General features: G+C 38.9%; 2 protein-coding genes across 2 annotated transcripts; both read right to left on the bottom strand.

Annotated features, from left to right (window-relative positions):
- Nucleotides 1-169: 169 nt before the first annotated feature.
- rbbp4 (retinoblastoma binding protein 4) lies at nucleotides 170-5,360 on the bottom strand. Its single transcript, XM_036566350.1, has 12 exons — nucleotides 5,224-5,360; nucleotides 4,344-4,491; nucleotides 3,940-4,085; nucleotides 3,663-3,836; nucleotides 3,364-3,479; nucleotides 2,991-3,151; nucleotides 2,600-2,726; nucleotides 2,395-2,472; nucleotides 2,212-2,288; nucleotides 2,038-2,095; nucleotides 1,197-1,307; nucleotides 170-887 (listed from the first exon to the last, which is right to left on the bottom strand). The coding sequence occupies exons 1-12, from the start codon at nucleotides 5,237-5,239 to the stop codon at nucleotides 825-827; spliced, it is 1,275 nt and encodes a 424-aa protein (XP_036422243.1). The 5' UTR covers nucleotides 5,240-5,360; the 3' UTR covers nucleotides 170-824.
- Nucleotides 5,361-6,685: 1,325 nt separating this feature from the next.
- bzw2 (basic leucine zipper and W2 domains 2) lies at nucleotides 6,686-19,192 on the bottom strand. Its single transcript, XM_036566347.1, has 12 exons — nucleotides 19,092-19,192; nucleotides 18,644-18,714; nucleotides 16,357-16,533; nucleotides 12,068-12,171; nucleotides 11,701-11,766; nucleotides 10,731-10,866; nucleotides 9,587-9,696; nucleotides 8,972-9,142; nucleotides 8,569-8,715; nucleotides 8,217-8,355; nucleotides 7,239-7,361; nucleotides 6,686-7,066 (listed from the first exon to the last, which is right to left on the bottom strand). The coding sequence occupies exons 2-12, from the start codon at nucleotides 18,705-18,707 to the stop codon at nucleotides 7,038-7,040; spliced, it is 1,266 nt and encodes a 421-aa protein (XP_036422240.1). The 5' UTR covers nucleotides 18,708-18,714; nucleotides 19,092-19,192; the 3' UTR covers nucleotides 6,686-7,037.
- Nucleotides 19,193-20,191: the final 999 nt, after the last annotated feature.

The following is a 20,191-nucleotide window of genomic DNA, read 5'->3' as shown; positions in this document are numbered from 1 at the left end:
CAAGGACATATTAGGGCATCACGCTGGAACTCTCAGAACATGCTGACAGAATGATGCTGGGAAGGTTTAGATAAGCAGCTATTATAAGATGGATGAAGCACTTTATTATAATCATTTTGAACACAAACAAGGATTAAATCAAATATGTTTATGAGACGGTACCATCATAATGGCTGAGCCAGTTCAGTGAAAAACAGTTTATTCTGAATGTTCTGTACAATAACATGGACATAAAGGAGAAAGACACTGAAAAGCCACAGAAGGATATTACAATATTAAAGACGTAAAACAGATAACATCACCATTACTGAGGGGGGAAAAAAGTACAAAATAAAGAGTACACAAGTTACCCTGTGGACCCCTGACATGTGAATGATGCATTTAGCAGACATGTAAAAATAAATTTATCTCCATATTCTCCATTGACAGCCACCATTATTTGACCATGGCAAGCAAGTACTCAGACGTAAGCTGTTTTTGATGTATTAAAATGAAATTGTACTTTTAGAAAACGCATAGAATATGGAGGGCTCTAGGGAAAAGCATTTCAAAAAGGAGGGAGGGATTATAATTCTCAAATTTCAATCAAAACCATAAGAACAACCAGTTTCTCTTAGAAAAATAAACCTTTCAGAAAATTAAAACAAAAAATATTTTGTCAATTTTTCCTCCTTTTCTTGGGAAAGAATGTCCTTTTGTTCTTAACTTTGAGAATGTGTAGGTGGCCGCTGATGTGACTGATGCAGTTCACAGTTTCAGATATGGAAAAGAACATGGTCATATGGAGAAAGTAAAGTGGTAGAGGCGGGAAGTTCAATTGTTCTTCACCCTTGAACCTCTGTGTCTGCAGCTCCTTCAGGGTCCTCATCATTGTAAATGTTCTCAGCCTGAAGAAAATGAAAAAGGGATGATAGTTGTTACATTAGCTTATACAAAGTTAAGAATGAGTTTCTGTTAAAGTTACTTTTGGAAATACAAGGTTTTGCTCCAACAATGACAATGAGCTGTAAATACAGACACTCATCTTTACTAAACATAGACAAAGAACACCATCTTAGGCTTTATGGTGCACAACTCCTCTTATAGATGCGTAATGTTCACTTTTTTCCTGTCAGAAATTCACAGAATGCGTATTTTGATACTGAATGGTTTACACAAGGCTCAGTGTGTCAAACGTGCAAAGCATATTTACTCACCATCTGCCAGACTTGCATGATGTTGTCCTCAGACACAGAGCAGATCACCCATGGCTCATTGGGGTTCCAGGAGAAGTCAGAGATCTTTGCTGTGTGACCACCATGGATGAACTAACATTCAAAGAAAAAAAATGATTAACTTAAATGATTTGAGAAAGTAAGTATATTAACTCTCTGAATTTTAGCTGTCTCTAAAGCTGGACTTGCACGACCCAATTTTCGCTCTGTTTTAACCCTGATTATCCCCACATCAACCACTGATCACAGACCCTTCGATATTTTCAAACATGGTTGATTTTTATCACTCAAAATACTCATGAGTCCTGTAGTCTGAGATGGTCAGCGATGTACTCAAGCAACAGCCAATGAGAGAGCTAGAAGAGACCCAAAAAAATGCAACAAGACGCAACTGCATGCTGTGAGCACAGCAAACTGCGGAGAGGAGCTGCTTGTTGAACACAGGCAAATAAGAGCCTTTATCATGTTTATGTGTTCGTAGTGAAATATTCTGTGACTCACTGTGCTATTAGCATTTCTCAACCACAGACTCATGCTTACTAGTAGTATTCACTAAGAAACAAAGCACAAACAGGCCCAGTTATTTAACTTTGTGTCACATGAAGATGGGGGAGCTGCTCCCTGTGGAAATTTGAGTTTTTATTCGTAGTCAAAATTAGTTATGGTGTTATACTCTCTCTGCCTTATTGTTCAGCGTGCAAGCAAAATTCTGTGAAAGATGACCAAGTTTGTGATGCCCTCCATTTTAGAAATCTGTTGGGATTTTATAAGTTGTGTAGTGCACGCCCAGCCCAAATGTCTAGTGGAATTTTCAACGTCTCACCAGTAATTCAGGAGGCCCATCTTCTGCGTCTTCTGGTGACTGTTCCTCACCAATTTTACTGCAAAAAATGAAAAGTTAAGATTAACAAATACCCTTGACAACTTAAAAGTGCAAATAATGTATCTCCATTCCTTGCCAATGTAAGCTGAGTTTGAAGAAAATGAGTTAATTCACCTGAGATCCCAGACATTGAGCCGTCTGTCTGTTCCACTGGAGGCCAGGATAGTCTCATTATGAGGTGACCACTGAACCTATATGTACAGTGTGAGCATAAGAGAGGTTAGAGACTTGATTGCTGTTTAGTAATTCTAAACAGCTGAATAAGTATTTATAATGTAAAGGGAGCCATTCCCACACCTGGAAGATTTCGTCTTTGTGTGACTCAAAAGAATGCAGCTTCAACTTGAGGTTCCTCAGATCCCACAATGCTACAGTCTGACAGTGAAAGAGACAAGTATGAAAACAAGGATAAGAACTGCAACATAAAAATGATCACCCTGGAAAAAAAAGCTTGCTTTAACTGGAGACAACAACAGCAAACCACTATGACTAGGCTTCTCACCTTGTCAGCAGAGCCAGTAGCCAGGATGAACTCGCTGTAAGGGTTAAACGAAAGGCAATTGACCTCTGCAGTGTGGGCATCAACTGCATGACTGGGCTTGGATGTGTTGTTGGAACGTGTATCCCAACTAAAACAGGACAAAGATATATAGGTATTTTGGGGCTTGGATGTCTTGTTGCAGCATGTATCCCAACTAAAACAGGACTAAGATAAATTCAGGTATTTCTTTACCTTTCTTTACTAATTTCTTTATTTACTAAAACAACTTCTCCACTACACTTTAGATTTTAATCAGCAGATATTCAATACATGTACAAATAAATCAGCAGTGAGTAAAAAAACAAACAAACAAACAAACAAACAAAACACACCAAGACAAATGTAGACTTACATCATAAGTTTCTGGTCATCAGCCACTGATCCAAAGAGGGACTCATGAAGTAGATGCCACGAAACGTCCTCTACCACAGCAGTGTGACCAGTGAAAATGGTCTTCGCATCAACTATCTTTCCCTCCTTCGGCACTGTGCTAATGTCCCAGAGACAGATCGTCTGAAAAAATGAAGAACTCATTAGGCCTCCAGTATACTACAAAAATCAGCTGCACTGAATACAATTGTTTTCTACAGAACATCTGCAATTGCCAATCACGGAAATCAGCAAAGCAACAACAGCATAGTGAAATTCCTAGAGATACGTTTTCTTTAAAATGGTGACACTCAGATCCAGGAAATGACTAAAACAAATGTCAGGATGTGTCTTACATGGTCATCAGACGCACTTAATAGGCAGCCACTCAGGTTGGGGTTCCAAGACAGGCCATAGCCCTCTTTCTGATGCCCCCTTAGTCTCAAGTCAGGAGTGCACTCACCAGAGGGGTCTACAGGGAAACAAACAGCACAGTACAAAGGTAATAATTATTAGCATCCATTACCAAAACTGAGATAAAACTGCTTGTATGCGTTTCAGAAATAAGAAACAGTAACAAAGCACTGAAACTTTTGTTGACAATTTGTTGCAGGGGACATACACACATAGAACACAATTTTGAAAAGCTTCATACCTGGTTTGGACGGGTGCTTGGTGTAATCAAAGACTAGCACATCACTGGTGGGAGTCTTGGTAGCAATGATGCAGGGGTTTTGCGGCATGTAGCGGGCCCTGTTCACCTCTCCTTCATGGTTAATCTTAATCTCGATCTCAATCTTACCACTCACTGAGCCAAAACCTCCAAACTCTGAAAATAAATAAATAATAAACATTGTAAAGCTGTTTAGACAGTAATTACTCAATAATTCTGTTGATTTTCTGGAAGCTTAGACTCTTGGTAATATCTTTACCTCCTTTCTCACTATCATAATGTGAAGCATCAAATTGGGCATCATCATTCGGGAGCTGAACACTGGCGATGACCAGGTGATTTTGCTCATCAGAGGTGTGGGTGCCGAGGACCAGCCTGTGGACGCTGTAATCCTTACCCTCGGGCCTGCATGAGAAACAGCGGTACCAGCTGTTATTTTCACAGGAGCGAAACATTTGTACTGCACAGTGGTGCAGTAACCATATACAATATAGCGGATACCCAACATTCTTGAGAACTTCAATTCCTGAAAAACCTTTTCAAGAACGTAAAGCTCCTTGTAGCAGTCTATAGCAAGAGTTCTAACAGTAAATCAGGTTATGCTCATGAACAGAAAAAGAAAAAAAAGGGATGGACTTCACACATGCAAGTATTTCAGAGTACCTGGTGACATCTGGTAACCACTGAGCAGTGAGGCTTGGCCACTCAAGTGCATGGGTCATCACTAGGTCGTACAGAAACGGGGTGTTTTTCTTCCATATCTTATATTCTTCGTTAATCACCCTCTCTTCAACAGCATCATCGAAAGCAGCTGCAACACAACGGGGCAGGAAAACTTAAAATCAGCTCTGAAGCAAGTAAACAAAATGAGAACTGTCAAAACTCTTTCAGGCGGACTCAGGAATACCAGTCATCTAGCAAGCAATGTTACAGCTCCATATCTAGTTAGCTAAGTTACAAAAACATTTCCGCCAAAAAGTACAGTACCGGCAAAACAGCCTCCGGGTTAGTTTTCAACTACCGGACTTTTAAATACAAACACACTTCAGTTAAGAAGAAGCGGTTTAGTGAGCGCATCCACAAATTAAGCTATTTGCATTTCGTTTACAGTAACAAAAAAATATCTAGCCTAACTAGCCGCATGCTAACTAACCTAGCTAACATTAATTCATTCAACCGGCTGACGCCAACTAAAGCTAACGCTAGCTAGCCACATTACCAAGCCTGTAACTTTTGTCTAATTAGCTAACGTTATCTATTCGTTTAAAAGTTCACTGAATTCAACATATGCTTCCTAAGGACATTTTCTGTGTAGCTAACGGACGGATTAAACGATCCTACATGACCCTGAAACTCTGCGGCCGTGTTTATGGTGTTGATAATAATATGGCGGGACCCGGCCTGGGCCGATTTGTCAATGGCTGCTAAAAGCTACTGTATTAGCAACGCTAGCCAAGTACCCAAATAAACAGACCGCTCTGGATTTAATAAGGAAAAAACAAACATAGCAGCGTTTTCCGACTACATAGAAGCAGCCGCTTACCGTCTTTATCAGCCATGGTGAGTCGTTAACCGCCGCAAACCAGCCAACTTTCAGGAACGCAGGCGATAACGCGGCTCTTCTTTGTCTCGCGCACAGGCGTGCACGTTCGCGCCAAACTCTACAGCAGAAACTAGCGCGGCCGCGCGCGGCGCCAATGGAAAGCGCAAGACTGCCGAGATGGGAGGGGCGGTTTGTTTTCCTACCCGTATTCTGACAGGCCCCGCCCCATGCGCGAGTCCTGGCGGGTACTTCACTCGCTGAATCTCAAATAGTTCACTATTCCCTATTTAGTAAATTTGGATTTCTTCAACCAACCAGTGCCCCGTGTTTCCAGAAGGGAATAGTGCGCACCTGGCTGAATCCCAAATGGCTCTTTGTTAGACACATCATTCTCTGAATGTGTGTAGGAGTCATTATTTAAAGACCTATGTGGTCCATTACGTAGGAATTAGGAAGCCAATCAAGATTCAGCCTTACATATAAGAGACACTACTAGCCAATCACAGGGCAGGAGACGGGACACTACTAGCAAATCTAATCGACGGCGGCGACATGTTGCCCATCAATCCCAGTGAAGGAGGCGGGGTTTGTCGGAATACAGGTGGGAAACAAAAATGCAGGTTTACTATCAGGAACTGCAAAGAGGGCGCCGTTTCTTCGGCCACTGATTGGGCGACTAAGGTATCACGTGTATTGACAATGTCGGAAGTGGAAAGAGCCCCATCTTTTTTTTTTTTGCGAATAACCATTTCTACAGAGTAACAGTAGGCTGCACAAAAGCTCAACATTCACATAACAAAGTGAATTTCTTTCGAAACATCTACAGAGGAAAAACGAAAAGATTAAAAAAATTAAAAAAAAAACTAAAAAAACGATATCACTGGGATTCAGCGTAGATAATGTGTGTGTGTGTGATTAAGTTTATTATAAAATGCTCCTCGGGGTTAAATAAAGGGTCATCAAAAAATAAAAAAATAAAACGTAGTAGCTTTTAAGAGGAAGTTCTTTACTAATCTTTCTTTCCAGGTCTAAAAGAGATGGTGGCTGCTAACTCACTTGCCTTAGCAGCGCTGATGCTAGCTTCAACGGCAAAAAAGGTTTGGTTTAATAATTCTTCTTTTGGAAATGCTCTTTTCCAGTTTGGTAATACAGTCTTCTACACATTAATGAAGATCTTACATCTGCTCTTTTGACTTCGGTTTGAGGAATAAGTAACAATTTCCACCAGTGTCTCAGGAAATTGGGCAAATTTTCAGATTTTCAAGTATGCAACAACATTTTGTGATTTTTTTTGCAGAGGTATCCCAGGCATGGTTACAGTTGCTTGGCCATGAAGGACCAACTGGTGAAATAGCTTATATGGTATACAGTACAGCTTTTAAAATGTTGTTACTGTATTTTATCCCTCATCAATAAAGTTAGACATTTTTATATAATGTTAATGAAGAGACAGATACTTAAATGAGAGTACATATAAAAACACTTTTATTAATAAAAAGCAATAGCATACATACACACGTGAATTTGATAAAATGAAAATCTACTGCAGAAGCTGATGTATTTCACACAGTACCTGAACAGCATTGGTAAAGAGTGTGTGTCTGTGTGTTGTGTGTTATTAAAAGGCTGTCTATGTGATGTCTCCTGTACTCTTGACGTAGAGCCCAGAGGTCCATGGCTTTTCCCTGGGTTGTGCTTGAGTGTCTTATAACTCCTCTCACTAGGCAATACGCAATGACATGGAGACTACAGTGCACTAACAGGCTGGCCACAAAGAATAGACTGCAGACAGCAGATCTTCAGGTCTCCGACTGCTAATCCTCCTCCTTCTCGGACTCAGACTCTGCCGGAGAAAATGCCACAGTGACTGACCGTTTAACTACTAGAAAATGGTGTATGTGCAATCAAGCAATGCAGACCATGGAGTGGGTTTTTTCTATCCCACTTCTAGATAATGTTTGTCACTGTAATATTTCAGCTTTGTAAAACTCCCAGACCTCTGTAAAATCCCATACCTTCCTCCGCATTCTGAAGCCACTCCACAAACTTCTTCATCTGCTCCAGAAAGACACTTTTCCCTTTGGCAGCATGAGCATCTTTATACCATTTCAAAATGGCTTCCTCACTAAGGACATCGGCTTAAAAACAGAAAAGAAAGAAGGTAATGTAATACACTATTAATACACTAAATAATACTATTTAACACTAATCAATACTATTATAACTACATATTATGAATACTGTCACTACTAAAGATCTTGAATTTTATTGTAATTGAGAAGTACCAGTGTTAATGGGTTATTCTATCACTGGAGTGACAAATGTTGTCCCATAAGTTTAAAGCCATGAAAATAAGCTCAAAATAAGAAACCACAGAAAGTTGATGTCTGTGTACTCCTTTTTCTATTCCTAAATTAGCCAAAAAACATCATAATAATAACAGATGTAAAACAACAAATTTACCTCATGATTTTTAAGTTAACTTGAAAAATGCATTAAAATCATTGTCATCTGGTATATTTTTGAAGAATATAAATGTTATTTAAGATTTTTGTTAATCTAAAATGTCATTAAAAAACAAAAAACAAGCAAACAAAAAAGGAAAGTCAAGAATTACTTCTTGTACATATTTCTCAAAGACAGATAAACCCTGAGAAGTCCACAGTTAGTAAAATCTCTTTTTATAATTCTGATGTATTTGGCTAAAATCCTGTCAGCTTCTTGTGTCACAAAATGATACCGTCAGTGGTGTTACTTATATAATTGAAAGAAAATGAATGCAATATTTGGCATCTTCTACACACAGTGTGACTTTGAAACTAAAGTGTCAGTGAACTATAAAAAAGCTCAGATTTTAGCCATTTTGCCAGTAGTGTTACAGTCAACAGTGTTACAACTTTACTGATGTTGTTTCACACAATATGAGTTTTTCACTTACATTGCATAACATTAAAACTCTGTTTGCAATCACAGTGGTAGACCCTAATATGTACCTTTGTAAAACAGCACCACTATCTTGGAGAATGATTTCATGAAGTGGATGTTGTCATAGCAGTACTCCTGAATCTTCATGAGCAAGATCAGTTCCGATTGGCCCTGAGTACTAAACATGGCCAGCAGAGGAGCGTAGTGCTACAGAGAAGACAGCAACCATCAGACAGTGGCTAACTGTATGAGGAAATCACGATCATTGAAAATACTTAGAATACATATAGAATATAACAGTATCAAATATGACCATTTAATTACAGAAGGTACTAGTGCTGTTTATGTTGAAATGGCATTTTGGGTCTGAGGCCACAATTAATATTAATAATAAAAAGTTCATCAAGACTGTGGCAATACCTTTAGGTGTTTGAGGGCCTGCTCAGTGACCAGCTCCTCCTTCTTATTCCACTCCACAGCATTCATAAGGCAGGCCCAGAGTAAGCCAATCACAGCCTGCTCCTGCAGATCATTCTTCTTCATCTCGTCCTTCACATACACCACAATCTGATAAACAGTGTTGATACCTGGTTAATGCTTGTGTGTGACTGATAGAAGGTGCCTTGCTTTTCTTTCCTTTCATTTCCTTGAAATGTATGACAGTACTGCATAAAGACAGACACCAATTATGCAATCCAACATAAATGAAATCTGAAATCCATCTTTGTGACTGGTGACTGAACACATGTTAAAATCAGATATAATCAAGGAATGAGATGTCAACATTTCATTAACAAGTGAATGAATATGGAGCAATGTTCACTTCTCTGATGGGACACTCCTGAGACAGACGCTCTTGAAGTTCTTTCTGCAGCTCCTTACGGGTGCCCAAAGATTGCTGCACACGCAGGAAGTCTGACAGCTCTTTCAGGCCAGCCTCATTAAAGTACTTAGAAAAGTGCTCCACATTCTGCTTGTTGGCAGGGAAAAGTTCCTAAGCAGATTACAATACAGGATTCATTAGAAGCAGAAATCCATGGGACATCTAGCTTGTTTTAAAACAGAAATATCTCATGAGGTTTAGGAATAAAATTGGATTTTCGTAATAATAATAACCAGAAGTGATGATGCAAACAAATGTATAATATTTTTTTACTATCAAACTCTGAGAGGATTTAACATTTAGAAGTTAACAATCAGAAAATAAGAGACTTTTAACAAAACAGTTAATTTCTAGACAGAAAATCTTCCAGTAGAACATGCCTCAAGGTCATGAATGTTTATAGGTGCTAAAGCATGACAGGCAGGTGATGAAGGTTTCCATGGAAACATCACCACATTCTGCTCATAGTCTCACAAATTCCACACATTTCCAATATCATATATCATGCATCCTCCACAGAAACAGAAGGCAATCTCACATATGTACACAGCATACCAGGAGTTTCTTATCCAGGCTGGCCTTTCTCAGGGCTGAGGTCACTGCATTGGCATCTTTCTCAGCCATCCATGCTTTGAACAGCTTTACCGCAAACGAGGCAGCAATGCCTGCATAATAAGATAAGAATAAATATGAGTGAGAAAATGCACTGAAACATATTAGACCAACACATGCAGACATACGCAGATATCTTCACTACACTAAGCAAGTAAAACTGAGCATACAGCAGCTGTGAGATGCCTTGAATGTCAATTCAGTCCCAAGTATGGAAGACAATGGTTTGCTCAGATAGTTTGCTCAGTCTAGCCAAATGTTTAAGGGGGTACTGAGGCAAACCTTACAGGGAACTCCATTCCGTTATGCAATGTGAAATTTTGAATTTTTAAAGCTGCACTATGTAAGGTTTTCTGTAAAAATTGAAAGAACAAGCATTACTGAGTCAGAAGAAAAGAAACTATAAAATACAGTGTCTATGTGCTGCTATGAATCACCCTGTACTCCCAGATTTTGCAGAGGTTTTTTCAATTTGTCATATGCCACATGCACAGGCTCAACAAAAAGATCTGCCTCGATGTTTAGGTCCCAAGCACAACTGACATTGCATACAATTACACGTTTCCAACAGAGAGGTCTCCAAATCTGCAAAACTTGCATAGTGTAGCTTTGAAAAAAAACTTTCTTGCTAGTCAAACTGCATGAACACCAAACATATAATAAAAGTAATATTGATAGTAACTGAAAATAAGTAAAAATGTCGATGTTTATCTAGCAACTTTAGATGTGTAACTAGCTAACAATGCCAGTGATAGTTTCTAAGATCAGTAGGTCTTAAATTGGTCCTCAGGGCACTCCAGATGGTCCACATTTTAGCTCAATCCTAATACCCAACACATAGAGACAGAGCAAAAATGTGGCCCTCTCTGGGGTGCCGAGGGCAAGTTTGACAACCACTTTCTTAGACTGTAGGAAAGCAGCCCATGACCATCTTTCAAGTCTTGGGAGTCAGCATAGGATCATTAGAGGAAGCAGTCTGATGTTTAATCTGATTTTACAGATTTTAAGTGGAAAGCAAAACACTAATTTGCATAGTCTCAAATACAAGACTTCAAGAATGAATGTAAACCATCTGTGTTCTACAAACCTTCCTTTACTATATTATCACTGAAGAGGCTGGTAAGGATTTGAGGTGGCAGTGTACTGTTTGCCAACAGGATGCCCGTCAGCATGGCCAGCTTGGTCTGCTCAGACTCACTGAAGGCCTTCAGGAAAAGGAGCAACTGTGCGAGACAAATTATACAGAATGCATAAGAAAATGCACCTGGTAAGCAGGATATGAAGTACACAAGTAAGTGGTTTGGGCCCTTCAAACCATCTTTTACTATCAAAGGCAGAAACAGAAATTTCTACCCTCAAAAAGTTCACTTCTTAATCATACAGCAACCAGTGTCATGAAGATAACAACTACCTGCTCACTTGCACATCAACAGTCCACAATTATGTGGTTTGATCATGAAACACCTTATTCTGAAAAGCAAAGCTTACATGTTGGAATTGCCACGCATCTATATTGTACACCACTGTCTGAGTCTGAATCGTGGGGGTTAACTTTTTCACACACCCCACAAACTGAGGCCCACAGATCCAATTCATCTACAGTTTAAACCTAATATATATACATATAAAAATAAAGAGAGAGAGAGAGAGAGAGAGAGAGAGATGGAGAGACACATACACAAACAGTATAAATACTAGGGCTAGCACGTAAGCCTGGCTGTTCTTGTCTACTGATCTGTTGTCTGTCTCTGTATAATATGCTCATTAGCAAGACAGTTGTGGGCAAAATTAAATTTTACTTCAGATGTGGCCAATTTCAGAAATACAGCTTCTCATTATAGAGGGCAAAACCAATATAATTAAAATGACGAGTACACAGACAACAGAGTGAGTCATCATGAAGAATGTGTCTGGTTCTGTCGCCGATGCAGTACTTAAGCTGGTGTATCGTGAGTAATGAAAGATGCAGACAGAACAGTTTTTTTTTCACAATACAACTCCATCTGCTACAAACACAAGCTTAGTAGCACATCGCATCGTGCAAATGAAGCAAGTACCTTTTTGATTTCCTCCTCAAAAGCCTTCTCCAGATATTTGTATCTCCTGATAAGTTTATTGAAAACCTGCAGATAAATGATCATCACCAGTTATTACAAGTGAAAACATATCTCATAAAGGAACACATCCTTCTGACTTTAACTGTCAAAGTGTTACAGCTCTATGATTGGCAGATGTACCAGCACTCTGCAAACCTGGAGTCATACATATACAAAGAGTACATGGTGTTGAAACATCACCCTGGAGCTTATTTAAAATGACAGCATAGTTGGCATTCTGGCTCTACCAAAGGGATTTTGAGGATAAGCAGATCTAATTCCATTCAGCATCAAGATAAGGTGGTAGCGGTGGGAGGGAGATCTTTACCTGAGCATAGCTGCGAAGAGCAGTTTGATTTTCCTCTGCAGTGAACACACAGTGCTCTGTCACCTTGGTCTTGTCCCCGTCATCGATGCGTGTTCCCCCGGGAGCTGGGACAGAAAAAGAGGGGTTAAAGTAGGCCACGATCATGAAATTTTAACTGTCTATGAATTGTCATAAATAATTGCATTTAACAGTTTACTTGTCCTTTTTTGTTCATTGTATTGTTGTCAACTATGCAAGTACTAGCTTAAGTGGCCAAACTGACAGTTTATCTTGCTTCCTAGCTGTCAATACAAAGGCCCTGTTTCAAGACTTCTTTTAAACATACCCTCACCCACTCTGAACTCACTACTTGGATGTGTGTCAGACGTGCAGTACACAAGTGGTCAGTCAAGGCAGAAGAGGAACACCCTCGCTCTCAGCAAGCTAATCAGTAAGCCATGCAAATCATTGCAATGCAAAACATTTTTTTTGAGAAGTTTAAGCAAAACATACATAAAATTTGTGAATAACTGCTTTGTCCGAGCAATGTGAGAGTGTTGTGACTGTTCTTAATTTTTGCTGTTAGCTGTGTGGCCTTTAGCATGTTAACTAGCAAACTAGCTGAGTAAAGTGATGAGGTTGTATCAGCCGTCATGTGTAAGACATCGAGTAGTGTGCATCCTAAGGCCCAGCAAATCAAATGTTTTGTTTTTGACATATTAAATATTTTAAAGTATTTTATTGCTGTGGCTTATAAACAGCTTTGTTCCCCATTTTTTTTTGGGGTGGGGGGGGGCTTATAAGGGAATTGCATCAGATCACAATAATTTCTGGGCATGTTCTGCTGCTACAGTTGATTTGTGTTTACTCTCTCCTCTGAGGGCTCGTCTAATACATTTTACTCTAACTAGTAAAGAATGATACCTAAGTTGGACGAGGGCTTAAAATGGTACTAAACAGTATTAAAATGGGCTGTTTAGTAAAACAGTATTAAAATGGGCTGTTTAGTAGCTCACAACTGACAAGAGAAACAGTCCAAAGTCAATTAAACATTAATCACCACTGCTCTCTAAAGGTATTAGAACTGTTGTTTTCGTAAATGCATTTGTGTTTTCTACCACCCTTATTTATATATATTTGTCATTATCCAACAGATGTTGATGAAGTAATGGTTTTCACTATGAATAGAAAATAATTCAGCACTGAAGCGAACCATTAAAATCTTCATTGCATCTCCATCAGATTAATATTTTAAAGGTCAACTGGACAAATACACTGATCCACTTTTGTAGCTCAGTAGTTTGCAACTTATTTCATCTTTCAATCTACCTCATTGTTTCTATTAATATTTGCAACTTCTTGCAGCATATTTGCAAAATCTGCACTACATTGCTGTAAAACCCTCTATTGACCTAGACACACTCTGATAGGAAATGCCATAGCACTGAATTTATTGTCTGAACATCATAATACATACAAAGAGCTCTCTGCAGGTGCTACAGCTTGAGACAGGATGCGCCAACATATTCTTCAGACTTTCAAATGTGCTCTACAACCAAGTAAAACTGGATCATTGTCAACAAAAGTATATAGAACTGCAACATAGGCTTTGGAAGAGCTGTAGTAGCCCTTCTAATGGCTTTCCTTAAACCAGAGTTAGGGTTAGAATAGTGCCTTTGTTTCATGGTCCACTGTTCCACAGAGTCCTTCTTTTTGCACTTATAGCAACTGACTGTTTAACAAGACTGTTAAACATGGCAAAGCAGAATGTATGGAAGCATGTGTACTTCAGGTTTGCAGTAAATCATGCTACTGTTTCACATGCTTGGTCCATAAGGGAGGTTAAGCATTTGTAGTTGCTCATGGTTCAATAGCTTGTCAGTGCCTGGTGGACAATTGTTACCTTGTAACATGATTATACAACATTACCTGGTATTAAAATGTCTATGATATTAGGAACTAAAATGATCATGGTTATGACAGCTAATATAAAAATATACTGAAAATGTTTAAAAAGCACTGAACATTAAAATCCTGTTAACAGATGTATTAGTAAAATTCTCATTTTTCTTTATATGATAAAAAAATAAACAATTTAAATAGATATTTAAGGATCCATATGATGGAAACCCCCTCCCTGTCCTGAAACAAAAGAGACTGACATGGTATATAAGCATATTTTAAAACATAGCATTTACTGCTCAGTCCACACGGTCCATATATAGAAACTAAGCTGCAAAACAGCCTGTGTTGAACTCACTGTTTTTGTGATGTTGCACAAAGCATCATATTTATGTTTGTACAGGCACCTATTCAGCCTACAGCAGTTTAGCCCTGCCCATTCACACTGCATTTACAAGGGGTGTTTTAGCCTGGACTGAATTTTGAATGAGGCACAAAACAAGGCAGCCAATCAGAACAGAGCTAATTTACACCTATCCTAAAAACCAGCCGGGCATAAAGAGAGGATGAAAAATGGTTATAATATGGACAAAATAATTACGACCATTGTTGGCACACGAAACCAAACAAGTGGACCTCAAGGGAAAAAATAAAATACAAGAAAAATGCAGAATATGGGCCCTTTAAATTATCACCAGCACTGCTACTGTTTACTATTCAGATCATAACTATGTAAAAACGCATTGTCCTGACATTTGTGGTAGACGATATACATACAGTAATTGTACCTGGTTATCAAAATTATTATTAAATATGATTATAATTTAATTTTATACCACAGTATATCATTAAACTGGAGAACCACCCAATCCACATTCAGACAAAAGTTAAACATTTGATTGAGAAATGCTTCAGGTGAAGAAAGATGTGGCTTGAGTGGATTGTCTCGTCCACAAATACCATTTTCCAGGATCGCTGCGCAGTGTGTAATTATACTGTGTTTTCGTAAGGGTATATTAAGATAAAGATTGTACTTTTAAAGAATAAGAAAATTTATACTTCCATCAGACATCCTGTTCACCCTGGTACTTTAGGTAGTGTTGTGATTGCTGATTGGTGACTTGGCTAAGCTGCTCTCTCTGTGTCTCATGTGCTGCCTCTGATTAGTGAGGAGCTCCAGAGGCTTTATATAGACCCACAGTAAACCGTTTAGCTGCAATTGGGTTGACAGAGACTGCCTGGGCAGTGCCTGAATGTGAATTCAGAGACTCCAGAGAGATTAAAGAGGAGTGTACAGTGAGTGCACGCATGCGTGTAATATGTCTATGGCAGATCAGCTCAACAACAACAGTGACAGCGTTCATCTAATGGATAAGGATAATCTAGCATCTAATGAGTATAGGTCATTAGAGGTCAGTCATGCAATAATCTGTCCACCTCTAGAAACACAGGCACATTAACAAGGTTTCTATTCATATTATGCCATGTAGGTGATACTTTTGCCTAAAGCAATTTACACGGGTGGTATGGTGTAGTGGGTCTTCACCTCTGCCTTCTATGCTATAGACTGGGGGTTCAATCCCCCACCTGGTCAGCACCCTATACTAATAAGAGTCCCTGGGCAAGACTCCTAACACTACCTTCACCTATCTGTATAAAATGATCAAATTGTAAGTCGCTCTGGATAAGAGCGTCTGCCAAATGCCATAAATGTAAATGTAGTATAGTTTAAAGGCACAAGAGTGAACCATGTGAGAAGCTGAATTGAATCTATGAACAAGTGCTGCACACAGTCATGTACACTACAACCCATATATACAGTTCTATGCAAAAGTTTCAACATCCATGTTCTGCAAATTTTACATTGATCTATTTTTCTTATTTCTAGTTAAAAATAAGTGAACACATTCTCTACAGGAAACAAATTTAAATATGTCAATTTTCTACACATTTTTGTGCACAGCTTTTATTTATTTGCAGAGTTTAACATATTGGGAACAAAAAACATAAAATATAACATGCTTTTTCCCCATATATGTTAAAATCAGCAAACAAACAGTAATGGTGTATTAAAATCAACAGAACAAGTCATTTGACCAGAGGTGCCCAAACACTTATATCCTTCCTTGAATGTTACTAAACTCAGCAAGATTAAAGCACTGCAAAGACTGCACTCACTACCAAAGACACCTCAGGATGAGACCTATTAACCCACACATTTTGCTAGGACAGAGCACATCTTTCAGAAGAATTTAACAGTGCACCCAAGGCTTTCTTTTCAGACATGATAACAGTAGCAAATGGCAAATCAAAGAGTTTCTCCATCTCTAATGAAGGAAAGGAAATATCTTAACATACAGATCTGAGGAGAAATGGCCATCAAGGTTCTGAATGACACTCCTTCTTACCAAGCATACTCCCAGCAATAAGGATGTCAAACAGGGTGTCAGCATAGCGACGGTAGTCCAGTCTCGACCCGGTGACATCCAGAAATTTGGCTACAGCATCAAGATCACCCCCCGCTTCGTTGAGGCCCTGAATAATTGTGTCTCGGAAAACTGTGGGCTCAAACTTCTCCTTTTCATCTGCAGAAAAGCATTAAAATAATACTGACATCAAAGTCAAAGCCAATTCAATTGTCTGCACAAGGTTTACACTAGAAATGACAACACTTAACACTTTACAATGGGACACAACAAGGACTTACAGTTCTATGCAAAAGTTTGAACATCTCCTGTTAGATTACATGTTTAGTTGACCTTCTAATTGAAAATATTGCATTTTTCCTGCAAATATTAATGCACAAGTTCTATTTATTTGCTGAAATTCCTATAACTTTTGCACTGGCCACATTTTTTCCAATTCAGCAAATAAACAGTAACTGTTCTCGGTAGATGATGTATTAACTTATTTTCACTAAGAAAAGCAGCAAAGCAAGTACTTTGACCAGGTGCACCCAAAATTTTGCATACATCCATACGGGTCCAGTACAATTCAAATGATATCTGACCCCAGTATCAAACCCACAGTGTTCTAAAAAATGCTACCTTTAAACCTATCTTTAAATCATACAGCAAACATGATTAAGAGTCAGAATTGTGATAGTACAGAGTAGTGTTCCCCAAATCGGGACCTGGGATAGTGCAATATAGACTGGGTTAGGAAATAGGTACAGATTTGTAATGTTCATTTGTAAAGTAACTTTGCTTGGTGTGCATTCTTGTGTGAGGAGCACACTTTTCAGTGATACTCCGCAGCTGATGGAGGATTGCTGTACATGTTTTCACAAAAATGTCACACCAAAACAAAAAAAAAAGCACACTAACCATCTTGCTGTGACACCCCTCATTTGAACTGTCAATCACACCTACAGAGTAAACCCTTGAAGTGTGACGCAAATGTCCTGTTATGAAAAACACCCTCACATTTGGCAGTCACAGGCCACTGAAAAACATTTTGCAAGCAAAACCGTTCTGAGTGAACCCATTTCCTTCACTCCACTTGATCTTTGGTAGCACTAATGTATTTAAATCATATGGAATACCCTGAGCGTCACGTCTCTGAACCAGTGTGGGCAGTTTCTGTGCTGCTGCTGTGGCTGCTCTGCATGCGGGGAAGGCGAAAGGCAGTGATAGTGAGGTGGCAGGGGACCTGCACAGGGCCTAGAGTTGTGTAAGAGTCAGTGTACACTGCTGGACACAAGCAGGCTATTAATGGAAAGTAGAGAGCTGCCACAGGCACCTTTGCCATTGCGATGGTGAGTGAGAGACTGCAGCACATGTGTGTTGGTGCATGCCTGAGGGGTTTGTGTGCGCGTGCGTGCGCCTGTGTGGATAAGCTCCCAGATGAACTTGAACAAAAGTCAATTTGTTGAAAAATGTCTGAAATACATTGATGGAAAACAAGTCTTAGTATTGTTTTACAGGGTGGACAGTGGGGGTGTTACAATAAACATAATATCATTTTTTTTCAATAAGGTGGGTTACAAAACAATACCATTAGTTTTTTATGCTATGAATAATATTTGAGACATCAGACATAATGGTATGGTTTTTACTGTTCATGTAAATGATATTCCTAAAAGAGACAACTGCAAAAGTACAAAAAACTTTGGCTTTGTTTTGGCAACTGAACTTCGATCAATAGTGCTGAAATGTTAATCATTTTTATGTCGGAATTGTAATTTAATAGAGTGCTATTTTTAAATTGCAAGAGCTGCAATATTTATTATAATCTACATGATCATATTAAGCGTGGAAATTTAACCTAATAACAAAGAGCTTGTGAACTGCTTGTAGATGAGTTCGACCAATCAAAAGCAACCAAACACCTGTGTGCTGTGATATCACAACCACAGCAAAGTGGCAGCCATTCAGTGTTCAAGTCTTAGGACAGAAAAAGTGGATATGCTGGTCTGGACCTCAATTAATTTAAAACAAATCACAATTTAAATCACAACCACAATATTGGCAACAAAAATCACAGTTAGATATTTTGCCCAAATCGTTCAGCCCACTCAAAGCCAAATGAATGTTGACATTACCTGTATCAAACTGTGACATTTCTTATTTACTTCTGTTGTTAAAATGTAATAAACTGTGTAACAAAATTTACAATATATATCATATTAAGAAATCTGTGTACTGTTAAATTCTTAGTGGATAAACTCTCTGCTAAAGAAGAAAGTAAACTCACCCCTTTTCCTGGTCTTAAACCGTTGGCCTGTGAGCACTGGCTTCTGCTGCTTACCGGTATTCATAAAAGTCCTAAAAAGACAGTAAACAAATAAAGAGATATCAATAAACACAAGAAATCCAAACCTCACAGTCAGACACTGGTAAAATTTATAACAACCCAAAAGAGATAAAGTTGCATTTAAATGTCATGTCATAATCCATCCAAATCTCACAGTCAGACACTGGTAAAATTTATAACAACCCAAAATAGAAACAATAACATCTCATTTCACGCCATAATCCATCATCAAGAGAGTGGGAAAGAGCAGCAGCAGTAGATGAATAACACTGACCCAGTAAGCTAGGTGTTTCCCATGCATTATCACCACAACGCTTCCCTGAACACACAGCTTATCTGAACTAAAATAGTACAGAGAGAACCAAAACTTGCTGTTTGAAAAACTTACCAGCGGTGAGGTCTGCGCTACTATAGAGTTTGTGTGAACTCTGTGTGTCTTGGTGAGTGTTCCAGCAGAAAGTGACTGCTCTGGCTAGGCTCACACTGCACTGTGCTAAATATAGAGGGGCTCATCCCCGACAGTGTAAACTTCAGTCACCCAGGCCTGGGACACGTGTCGTGTTACAGCAAGGACATGTCTGATCACTCACATAGACACTCACATTGAAGCAGATGGCTCAGACAACCATCATGAAGTTAAGGTGCAATCACAGCAATAATGCACTGTCCATCAGAGTCTTAACTTAGCCGCGATGTCTTGATAAAACACAACTAACAAAGATTCTCAAATTTTCTGCCAAATCATCCATTACTATTCTTACATTTATGAAACGTATGTAGCATTCAACTCAATTTCTTTAAGTGTACTGTGGTTCACACTCGCAATCAGTACTCAGGAGAATTTTCCCATTCAGATTCACTTCTTTAACACAGAGAGTCAAAATACAGCCCAGAAGTTATGTCTACGTCTATAGCACGTTGAAGAAGGCACAACTGAACGTGCTGTACTTTGGCTGCCCTATGCCAAACTACAAGAGAGTATCCTGAAGGCTCACTGCGAGTGCAAATCACAGTATGTTGATTTAACAGTTTTGCATCCTGAAATAATTTGCTTTTTTGTGGAAGGTATATTTTTGATTCTGTTTTTTGGCTTATCGTTGCACCTTGGCTTCACATCCAAAGTCTCCACCCCCACAATCAATCCTTCATTGCGCCATTTGAAATGACTACTTCCCACACAGCACAGAACTACTCTAAAATTTGTGGGGGCACAAAGACAGCTATAATGATAACCAAGCTTCACGACTGAAGTAGCTGCCACATCAACAAAGGAAAAATCCTAATGAGCAACTGAAAAGACACATAACTCATATCTTAATAGAGCCATTTCCAGAAATGTTACGCTGCATCCAATGGTTCAGTATCACTAAAGTTTAATGCAATAATTTTCAACTTGGAAAAGCACATTATGCTTCTGTATGCACACACCCCGGAGATACTTCCAGTGAGTGCAAAATGATATCAGTCAGTTCTACACTAACAGCCTTG

This window comes from Colossoma macropomum, unplaced genomic scaffold (genome assembly GCF_904425465.1).
Source record: "Colossoma macropomum unplaced genomic scaffold, Colossoma_macropomum, whole genome shotgun sequence".
NCBI classification, from domain to species: Eukaryota; Metazoa; Chordata; class Actinopteri; order Characiformes; family Serrasalmidae; genus Colossoma; species Colossoma macropomum.
Note: the sequence above shows the minus strand (reverse complement) of the source record. Positions and strands in the feature narration are given on the sequence as shown.

Coding starts and splice junctions, on each gene's coding strand:
- bzw2 (XM_036566347.1), bottom strand. CDS start 18,707: ATGAATACCGGTAAGCAGCAGAAGCCAGTGCTCACAGGCCAACGGTTT. Junction 12,172..16,356: donor TATTGCTGGGAGTATGCTTG/GTAAGAAGGAGT, acceptor TTTCTGTCCCAG/CTCCCGGGGGAACACGCATC. Junction 8,716..8,971: donor AGGAGTGTCCCATCAGAGAA/GTGAACATTGCT, acceptor ACTGTTTATCAG/ATTGTGGTGTATGTGAAGGA.
- rbbp4 (XM_036566350.1), bottom strand. Junction 4,086..4,343: donor TGGTTACCAGATGTCACCAG/GTACTCTGAAAT, acceptor TTTCTCATGCAG/GCCCGAGGGTAAGGATTACA. Junction 1,308..2,037: donor ATGGGCCTCCTGAATTACTG/GTGAGACGTTGA, acceptor TTTGAATGTTAG/TTCATCCATGGTGGTCACAC.